This window comes from Helianthus annuus, chromosome 1 (assembly GCF_002127325.2).
Source record: "Helianthus annuus cultivar XRQ/B chromosome 1, HanXRQr2.0-SUNRISE, whole genome shotgun sequence".
NCBI classification, from domain to species: Eukaryota; Viridiplantae; Streptophyta; class Magnoliopsida; order Asterales; family Asteraceae; genus Helianthus; species Helianthus annuus.
Window position 1 is genome coordinate 145378515 of NC_035433.2, and position 11621 is coordinate 145390135.

At 37.4% G+C, this 11621-nt stretch overlaps 1 protein-coding gene across 1 annotated transcript; it reads left to right on the forward strand.

The window, feature by feature from the left end:
* Positions 1-5217: 5217 nt before the first annotated feature.
* LOC110933818 lies at positions 5218-6276 on the forward strand. Its single transcript, XM_022177024.1, has 2 exons — positions 5218-5434; positions 5540-6276. The coding sequence occupies exons 1-2, from the start codon at positions 5218-5220 to the stop codon at positions 6274-6276; spliced, it is 954 nt and encodes a 317-aa protein (XP_022032716.1).
* The last annotated feature ends 5345 nt before the right edge of the window (positions 6277-11621 follow it).

An 11621-nucleotide genomic window follows, 5' to 3' on the forward strand; every position in this document is an offset into this window, starting at 1 on the left:
TTTGATATGTTTAACTCGTTTAATGAAATATGTCAACCCGTTATCCTTCTTATGACCCACTTAACCTATTTTTTCACATCTCGATTAACAAGTTAACTTGAACGTTACCTGTCAACCCGTTCAATGCTCTTGATAAAACGGACAAACGGGTCGTGTTTGGGATACATGATTTTAAGTGTGGGCTAGAGTTGATGTTTCTGACAAAAATAAAGTAGTAAAGTACAATTCCCGTCCTTCAATTCCAATCAGTAACATGCCTGGGGCTAACTGGACGTTTGTACTCCTGTAATAAGACTAAAATACCCCGACAAATTTATTTACCATATCAGCAGCCCCTACAGTTATAATTCATATATTCCTCCAAATTCAAAACTAATTCCTAATCTAGTAACTAATCACCCAAAGCAATTAATTAACCACCAAAACGATGTTACTAACAACAAGAACAAATCAACACATGTAGCCGGAATTGAATGTAGTTTATAACTTGAACTAGGTTTGACTTTTTGGAGTTTAAAAAACGAAGTCATGAGCTTTTTGAACAGTCATGGAAATTTAATAGCCTCAATATCGAGTTAAAAAAAATGCAGTCACAGGCATTTTTGTTAGTTTTTCTAGCTTCAACAAAAGATGATTATAATTGGTTTATAATGAAAATTTCAAGTTTTCACCTATCTCCTAATCACGGTTACAAGACGGTTGATTTTTATCACGGCTATGGTCAAGGGTCAGTAGAAAAACAAAATAAGTTATCGATAATGAAATATAGAAAGGTTTGAACCAAAATACCAATTTGATTTTAAAAATATTAATAATAAAATATTACGAAAGGATAAATATTTTGGAGCTCAAACATGGTAAATGAATTCTTAAAAACGCCACTGATCAAACCACCTCTTTTTCAATCGCCTAAATGAATCATATGTGACAATATAAAGTGCATGTATGATATATATGTTGATGCAGATTTTGTGTCCGATGCTGTTCGAATAGATTAGTTTTATTTTTATGCTGATAATGTAATAGTTAGTGAAACGGTCAAACGCATGTGTATTGACCCGCTCGTTTGAAGTGGTCAAACGAGAGGGTTATGTGTTTGACCATGTGTGTTTGCTAGACAAAGGGGGTGTGGCTATAAATAACAACCCTTTTGTCATTTGCAAACTAGAGAGAGAGAGAGAGAGAGAGAGAGAGAGAGTAGTGAGAAAGTTCAGAGTGAGTTGTGTGGTTTGGGGGAGAGATCACCACTTGGTCTCTCCCCGGATGTATACTCCTTTGGTATTAGTTCGGTTAGATTGTAATGGGGCCGCTTTGTAATGTTATACTACCGGATTAATACAAGGAAGTTGTTTGTTCATATCTAATCTCTCCCTTGTTGAACATAATCACTTACTAATCACGGTTTCGGTCCGGAATCACGAACCTACAATATAATATACATATACGTTTACTATAATTGACACATGGTTTTTATCTTCTCAAAACAACTTCATTATTACAAAAACCCTTGAAAGAAACCATTAGGTGGTTTTTATCAATGTTTTTAAAACCGGACCGGACGAACCGGCGGTGTTACTGGTTCACTGGTTCAACTGGAGACCGGTCGAACCGTTATTGAAAACCGGATCACGTATTGTTTTAATTTATTATTAATAATATATAGAAAAGAAAAATAATAAAAGCTATTTTTTGGGCCTTTTGAAATCTTCGTAAGTCTTAAACCCAATATTTTTTTAACCTAGCCTACTAGTTCACTGCCTCCAATTTGATAATCGTCTAACACTCAGTCACAATATGAACGGCGACGGAGACAAACAATCGACGGGAGTATCATCATTCTTTATTCTTCTCTTGTTTCTTCTTTGTGGTCTTCGAATTCCAAGGTGGAGTCAACGAGTAGCAAAACAATTAGTTTTACTAATTTAACTGCTTGAATCAAGCCTTGACAAACATCTGACCGACCTAACCGCTGCTACCGATCTACCACTTTAACCAGTGATCGCGAATAACCGGCCGGTCCAACCGTAAACGGCTCAAAGGTGTGCAACCGGACCGCCAGTGTTGCCGATTCCCGGTCAAACCGGTTCGGCCGCCCGCTCCTATCTTGAAAACACTGGTTTTTATCCTCTTAAAGCACCTCTCATTTATTACAAAAAAAACCCTTAAAAGAAACCATCATTTCTTTTAACAGTGCAAAAGATACTTTATTCTCTTCCCAATAAATCTTCTTGGTCACTGTTACCGATGGCGTTTTGGAAAACTACATTATCCTCTTCACGAAACCCCACCAAACCACCTAACCATAAAAACCCACTAACCATCGCAGGAACTCATCTTTTTCGAAGAAATAACTCCCCTAAACCCTAATCGTCAAAAAAGATCAAGAAGACGATTCAAATGTGGATACTTCTCTATTGTATCAGCATTTTTCTTGATTTCATTGCATGAGCCGCGTTTTCCTCACCGGTTGGAGCATTTGAACCCTGTTGAAAAAGAAAATGAAGAAGTTAGAGTTGCAAAAGAGATTTGAAGTATCAAAAGTTGAAAAAAGGAGATTCACAAAAGAGGTTTCAAAATGGGAAAGAAAAGTATGTAGTTTTTGTAATCTTTACATCCATTTATTATTTATAAAGTTCTATTATGTGGTATGTAGTTTTTATCATCTTTATTCTGCATTTTTTATTTTTAAAGATCTATTTTTTGTTTTCCATCTTATTTTCTTGTTGGTGTTCTTTATTTTGCGGGTTGAAAATGGGAAATAAAACTATGTAGTTTTTATATATTTTATCTTCTGTGGTATGTAGTTTTTCTCATCTTTTATCTCCATTTGTTATTTTTAAAAATCCACTATGTGTTTTCAATCTTATTTTTGTGTTTCTATTTTTTATCTTGCCGGTTAAAAATGGGGACGAAAAGTATGTAGTTTTTTATCATCTTTATTTCTTATTTTTAACTGTCCAGTATGTGTTTTCCACCACATTTTCTTGTTCATGTTCTTTCTTTTGCTAAATTAGTCTTTTCTGGATCATTTATAGTTCGTCTGAACTGTAGGGATGGAAGTGTGTCTGAGGTTGAACTAGGGGTGCTCGCCCAACAGTCGGAAAGGGTCCGATGTATGCTGATCCACTGTCGATTGAGTTCAGAGATGAAATTACCATGCGGTTCCAACAACAGGTCTATCTTGATATCGTTCTGTAGGAATTTTGATCATAACTTCAATATGCGGGTTCATTTTCCGAACCCGAATTGGTGGGCTGAGATGCCGCATTTCCACCCATGGAGTCTTGTTGTGGCCTCAAAATTTCTGGAGATCGAACCTTTGTTGACCTTTTTGTGGATATATTAACACAACAAATGCCAAACAGAACCACCTTCGATGAGCTAAGGCGCCTATGTGGATTTTCTTACAAGTTGGACTCAGTTGAAGAAGAAGAGGATGTTTGTAGCATCTTAATGGAGCGTTACTTGGACTATCAAAACAGCGAATCCTATCTTGAGAGACTCGCATGTATAATCTACCATTAAGTGGTTTCCGAATTTCAGGATGTTATCCGCCTGGTACAACCATTACTACTTGATAGTTTTTGAAGATGTTACTATGTTTGATTTGGAGTTTCAGTTAGATATTATACTTTCATTAGTTTGATATGAAATTTTTATGTTCACTCATTAGAACATTTAAAAAAGTGAAGCCAGTGGAAAAATTACTGGATCCGCCACTGATCCTGTGAGATTTCAAGAACACGACCAAATGTAACGGAGTTAGTTTTTCAACTCGCGTGCGACCTTAGACTACCGTCTAAGTAAGCCTTGTCGACTTAGTGTTGTTGGGTTTTAGTTGTGAAAGTCTTTAAAATGAACGTTGGATCCCTAGTAAACTGCATGTAGTACCCATGGTTGCAAAAGTCGTTTGGCGCTCTCTAGCCGGTCGACTTGGGAGTTGAGAGTACCCGGCCGAGGCGGAGAGTACTCGGACATGTTAAATTATAAAGAATTAGTTTTCAGAAATTAAATATATGTCAAATAATATAAATTTACTAATATTTATTACAAAAAAAGTGAAAATGATATTTATTTTTTTTAATATTATAGGCCTAGATAATATGTTTTATTTTTTTTAAGTCAAACTCGGCTCGGGTTAACCTACTAGATCCGATTCTGGCCGAGGTTGATCACGTTTGATCGATTCCCAGTAATTAGGCGGAGTTGAAGAAAGTCGCCTCGGCGGCCTACCTTGTAGCGACTACTCGGGGAGTACTCGGCTTGAAGACCTTGTTTTACAACCATGGTAGTACCTTAAACACAAGTATACTAGTAAAATGCTTTGTATTGCCCAAAAAAGTTTACAAGAGAGTGTTGTTGTTTACAAGTGCTAGGGATGTATCAAATGAAACCCCAAAGTCCCAATTTGTAGTACTTGGACTTGATCTAGATGGTTCCAGGTCTAGGTCCTTCTCATACAAAGATCTGCATACTAATATCTATATATTTCTTTCGATATATCATGATATTTTGCTAAACTTTTAGAGTTGTCCATGGTAGATTCTTATGGATGTTTTGACAATAATTTTCTAGGCCAATATTGGCTCGAACTTGGCATTTCTTATACCTCCAAGTTGCTTGAACATTATGGGATGTTCCGGAGTCTTCCGGGCAGCTCTTGAAGTGACTAGATGGCCCCATAATATTATAGAATCTAGAATTTTTGAGCTGAATTTATGTAGGGTGTGACAGAAAGCCTTAGCTTGTCTATTCCCGTTAACCATCAGTTCCGACTAGCAACCAAATATAATCGTGAATTCACATGACACTCGGCTTGACATATATAAACCACCGCCGTAGCCCTATCATCCTCCACCGCGTCGGAAAAACTATATGAAATAATCAATGTTTTGAAAGGGTCTTACAAGTTGGTAATCAGAGCCTAAGGTTTAAGACAAATGTGTTCGGTTCAAGGCTTGATCAAGACATCTGGTAAGAATTAATTATAAATGAGTTAGATCGAAAGATTTAAATGAAGTAAAAGATGTAAAAGTGCATGGGAGGAGTGTATTAATACGCTTGAACCCGGGAAATACACTAAGTATAAAAGATAAGGCAAGTTATATACTTGACCAAATCGAAAATGAATAACACATCACTTATGATTAAGTGTGTGAGATATAAATTTCCATGTAACGGGATGGAAATGAATTGAATAGTTATTAATTAACTATTATGGACATTTCAGTTAAAGAAATGTTTGGTGCAACCGGAGGTGATTCGGCATCTCACCTAACTGAAGAAATGAAAGATATGATTTCCAAGGAGGTCGGAAAGGCTTTAGAAGCTAGTCTATTGCAGTTCCTCGATAGACTACAAACCATGATCTTATCGGTGGTGGATGATAAGATGAGTGAAATGAAAGAGAGTCTCACACAAGAAAGAGACAAGGGTAAAATGAAAGCATGCCCATATAAAAAATTTATGGCATGTAAACCCCCAATATATAATAGCGAAGTTGATCCGATCGTTTTTCAATGATGGATTAGCGACATAGAAGGGGTTTTCGAGAGAACACATTGTGATGAAACCGATTTCGTGGCGTACGGGACCGATCAATTAAGAGGTCATGCGAAAGATTGGTGTGATAATCTTAAAAAGGAACAAGGAATCGAGGCCACGAGAACTATGTCGTGGGAGGAATTCAAAACACCGTTCCTTAAACACCATAGCCCAAAAGCCGTGATCAACAAGACCAAAGAAGAATTTATTCAGTTAAGGCAGAGGGGCGAGTCGATAGACAAGATTACTGGAGTGTTTCTAGACAAGCTCAGATTTTGTGACGAGCTAGTTCAAACAGAAGAACATAAGATCTACTATTATTACAACATGTTAAGTGCGGAGCATCGGGAGTTTATGGCTCCCTCGAAATACGGACATCTTATGGAGATCGTAAATGCCGCACGCGAAAGAGAGATCAGACTAAAGAAACAAATTGAAAGAGGCAAAAGGAGGGTGTTGGATGTGAATCCAAACCCCGTGAAGATGCAAAAGCCTAATGAAATTCTGAAGAAAGGAATCATCAAATTGGGGACACCCCAATGCAAGATATGTGGGAAAGCTCATAGAGGCGAATGCTATTTTAAGAACAAACCATGTCCTACTTATGGGAAAGTGGGACACGTGGTTGCTAATTGCCCGAGAAAGGTGTCGGTGTGCTATAAATGTTACAAGCCGGGACATAAGAAGTCTGAGTGCCGGAATTGGTTTGAAACAACAAAACAACTGACATGAAGTCTGAAATCCCGAAGTCAAGGGCAAGGTCTTTCCACATAACGGCCGCAGAGGCCAAAGTTAAACCCGATGTGGTTTCAGGTACATTTCTTGTAAATTCAATCCCAGCACGAATTTTATTTGATACGGGTGCGAATAGATCCTTTGTTTCACATCGATTTATTCAACACCCAACATTTATGTTAACGAAATTACATGTGCCTCTAGAAGTGGACATAGGTAATAATAAAAGTTTTATTGTTTGTGATATGTGTCAGGATTGCAAACAAAGCATTGACGATGAAGAATATTTCATTGATTTGATTCCCATGTCGATGGGAGAATTCCAAGTGGTAATCATGATGGATTGGTTATCTCGACATCACGCAAAAGTAATATGCTACCATAAAGAGATAAAACTAACATCTCCGAGCGGGAAACATGTTACTATCTATGGGGAGAAAAGTTGTAATCCCATAATATGCTCGTTGATGGAAGCTCGTAAGCTTGTTCAACATGGATATAAGGCCTATCTGACTTACATACATGATTCAACTAAAGAGTTACCAGAGATTAAAGACGTACCGGTTGTACGAGAATTTGAAGATGTTTTTCCAGGAGATCTGACGGGGATACCACCTGAGCATGAGGTGGAGTTTGGAATTGAGTTAGTCCCGGGTGCAAAACCGGTAGCTAAAGCACCGTATCGATTAGCGTCATCGGAACTACAAGAATTACTGTCTCAATTGCAAGATCTACTCGACAAGGGATTTATTCGGCCTAGCGTCTCTCCGTGGGGGGGGGGGGCGCCGGTATTATTCGTAAAGAAGAAAGATGGAAGCATGAATGCACCTGCGCTTTCATGGACCTCATGAACCGTGTTTGCAAACCAATGCTAGATAAGTCGGTGATAGTATTCATCGACGACATTCTCGTGTATTCTAAGAACGAAGCAGATCACGCGCGTTATTTGCGTGAAGTACTAGAAACGGTTAGGCGGGAAAGCCATTACGCAAAGTATTCGAAATGTGCCTTTTGGCTACGCGAGGTACAGATTCTTGGGCATGTTATAAGTGCCGACGGGGAGTTGGTGGACCCGTCCAAAATAAAAGCAGTGTTAAAATGAAAACCTCCGAAAAATCCATCAGAGATTAGGAGTTTCCTAGGACTTGCGGGTTACTACAAGAGATTTATTCAATATTTCTCCAAAACCGCGACGCCATTAACTAAGTTAACCCGCAAGGATGAAAAATTTGTAGGGGGAAGCGCACAAGAGGATGCCTTTCGAATACTTAAAGAAAAATTGAATAATGCACTGGTATTAACTTTACCAGATGGAACGGATGACATGGTCGTATATTCGGACGCATCCCATATTGGTCTCGGATGTGTACTCATGCAAAGGGGAAAAGTGATCGCATATGCTTCAAGGCAATTGAACATTCACGAAAAGAATTACCCAACTCACGACCTCGAGTTGGCGGTAGTGCTTTTTGTCTTAAAGATTTGGAGGCATTACCTGTATGGTGTGAAATGTACTATCTTCACCTACCATAAAAGTCTCAAATAATTCATTGATCAGAAGGAGTTGAATATGAGACAAAGACGTTGGCTAGAGACGGTGAAAAGATTACGACTGTGAAATTCAGTATCATCCGGGAAAAGCCAACGTAGTGGCAGATGTATTAAGTCGAAAAGAAGAATATTCACCCATTCGGGTGCGGTCGATGCAACAAATAGTGACCTCAGGTTTACTCGAACGAATCCGAGAGGCACAAATCGAAGCTGCAAAAGAAGAGAATTGGAAAAAAGGGAAAACATAGTGGGCCAGCTAAAAGACTTGGTGGATGGTAATAATGGATTGAAAACCCGTTTCGGTAGAATATGGGTTCCAAACACATGTAATGTTAAAAAGCTTCTTCTTGATGAAGCTCACAAGTCATGTTATTCCATTCATTCGGGAGCTACCAAAATGTACCAAGACTTAAACAAAACTATTGGTGGCCCGGAATGAAAAGAGACATAATTCAGTATGTCAAAAAATGCTTAACTTGTTTACAAGTAAAGGAAGAACACCAAAAGCCTTACCATAAACTGCAACCGTTAGACATTCCGGTGTGGAAATGGGAGCATATCACCATGGATCTATTAACCAAACTACCAAGAACAACACGTGGATTCAACGCCATTTGGGTAGTCGTGGATAGATTAACAAAGAGTGCTCACTTTATTCCGATTCGCGAGACATACACATCGGAGAAGATGTCAGAAGTTTATACGAATGAAATCGTAGCCCACCATGGAGTACCAGTGTCTATCGTGTCTGATAGAGATACTCGGTTTACTTCAAACTTCTAGCGTGGTTTTCAAGAACAAGTGGGTACTAAGTTATTTATTAGTACCGCATGTCATCTTCAAACAGACGGGCAAAGAGAAAGAACAATTCAGACGTTAGAGGATATGCTACGGGCATGTATTATTGATTTTGGGGGTAGGTGGGAGGTTTATCTACCATTAGTTGAATTTTTCGTATAACAACAGTTACCATTCCAGTATTGGAATGGCTCCATACGAAATGCTTTACGGCAGAAAATGTCGGACCCCGGTATGTTGGGGTGAAGTGGGTCCTCGTGAACTTGCCCACAAAGATGTAGTCAGGACCACTAATGAGAAAATTGAAATGGTCCGGGCTCATTTGAAAGCTGCCCAAGACCGACAGAAGTCTTACGCTGATAAAAGACGAAGACAAATCGAGTTTCAGGTTGGTGATAGGGTCATGCTCAAAGTATCTCTGTGGAAAGGGGTCATTCGGTTCAGAAAAAAGGGGGAAGTTGAGCCCAAGGTTTATTGGGCCCTTTAAAATCGTTGAACGGGTGGGAAAAGTAGTCTACCGACTAGAACTACCAGAAGAATTAAGCGGTATACATAGCACTTTTCACGTTTCCCATCTTCGAAAGTGCCTAGCTGATGAAACGACTTATATAAGCTATGACGACATTGAAGTAGACGATAAGCTGAACTATGTTGTAAAGCCTATTGCAATTCTTGACCGAAAAGTCAAAGGCTTAAGGAATAAAGAAATTGACCAAGTGAAAGTCAAATGGGAACATCGGAAGGGATTGGACACCACTTGGGAGTCCGAATAAGAGATGAGACGCCTATACCCTTCCTGTACGTATTATGATTTTGAGAACGAAATCCTCTTTAAGGGGGATAGACTTGTAACACCCCAAAAATATTAAACTATATATGTGTGTATACATGTATAATTAATTATATTGATAATAAATTTGCGAAAATAAAACTAAGGATATTTAACCTAGTTAATTATATGTTATAAAATGATAAAGAATCAAGAGATTCTAACCCATTTTACAAATCTTAAAAGTAGAGGGACTAAAAAGGGGCAACTTGAAAGAGACTTAATAAATTGAAATTTTAAACACAAAACACACACTTGTGTGTGCTCTGTTCGATCAAAACCCAGAACCCAGAGAGTTCTTCCCTCAAAACCCTAAAATCACCAATTTCTCTTAAAAATCAAAGAAGGAAACAAATTTGAGATCAATTCCAAGTTAAATTCGTGATCACTATTGTTAGGAGATCACAATGTATGTTCAACTTTCATCTTTGGTGATGTTTTGAATTGTCATGAACTATAATAATGAAATTCTTGAATGAATGTTTGAAGTTATGGTAAAATTGAGATGATTATAAGTCTAGAAACAAACCCTAGATAAGAAATTAAGGATTTTATGTTATAACATAGTGATTTGATGATTTACCATATGTGTGCTATATGGGTGTTAAGAATAAAAGAATGAACACTTGAATTATAGTGATGAATCAGTGTTATCTAATTGTTATGATACAATTCTAGGTGTTGTTTATACATACTAGACATATGATTATGAAAATGATGATTTAGCATGGTTAATTGATTAACCATAAACTTGATAATGTTAGTGAAATAATCTCGCCCATAAGATGTTTGACAAAATGTCTAAGTGATCTTGACATATTAAGAAATACGAAAGAATCACTTAATTGATTAAGACACGTTGTGTGTTAAATATTGTGAATTTAGTTCTAAGTGATATATTCAAATTGAACTCTATAGGCAAATTGGGCGAATCATCGAGTGGTCAAGGCGGAACGGATAACCGCTTAGAAGGAAAGCTTTAAAGGTACGCGACTATATGCTTCGTAAATTTTCGTTAGTACTTTTATGTCTATTTATGTTGAATGACAAATGAAATGTTATGAAGTTCGGTTGATACTAAAATGGAGTATTCAGTATGAATAAATCGAACGGATTAACTAGAGTCTAACTATAAGTTAGAATGTAAAAGTGATGGATTTCACTATAATATTCAAACGGGTCAAAATGACTCAAATGATGAAGGTTTGGTAGTATGAAAGCGATGGATTTCGCTAATAAAATCAAATGGGTCAAAATAATCAAAGTAATTAAACTTTGGTTATATAAAAGCGATGGACGTTGCTAAGTAAATCAAACAGGTCAATATGAAGTCTTGATGTAAACCGGGAAGGTTGCACAATTAATGAGTTCGAAGTGATACTCGGATTATGAGTTGAAAGTCATTATCAGCATTAACTGAGAATTGGGAACGCGGAATATAAGTTAAAAACTTAGGTTTGAGTATGACTAAAAGATGCGCAATTCCATATAAGGGATTCGTGTCAAGTTCGTTCAACTAGTTATAGTTGAATAGGTCAAATAAACGACACACATATAGATAACAGGCGCATAAATTTCACGGATAAAGCCCCGAAAATTTAGAAATGTTCATAGATATCAATATCATACAAATTTGAAAGTAATAAACCAAGTTTGATTTTTAAAACATGAACGGGTCAAAATAAGTTGAAATTAAATATAAAGCCGTGAGCTTAAAATCAAGAATTTTGTTAATTCGGATATAGAATTTTGACTCCATATGATGGAGAATCAAATTACAACCATGTAGAAAATACGGATTGTAAAACGGACGAAAACTTGAGAAGTTATGACCATTTTGGTAAAATTTTACATAGCTGGGAATTTGCAGCTTTGCTTATAAACTTTCTGTCGAATTTAGTGCTTCGTGCCCCGCGACAGGTTATACATATCTCGGTCGCAGCCCGCCACGATCCCTCGTGGCCCGCTAAGAATTTTAAGGATGCCGTCGCGGCACGCGACGACCTAAAAGCTGGCAAATTTTTGCTGTTTGTTTGTTTGTTTAGGTCTTAGGGACTTGTTTAAATATGTATTAAACTCTCATAACTGATTATTATGATCATTTTGATTATAGGTAACTATGAAAATCTTTTGGATAGCGATCAAGCTTGCTCGAGAACCGAAC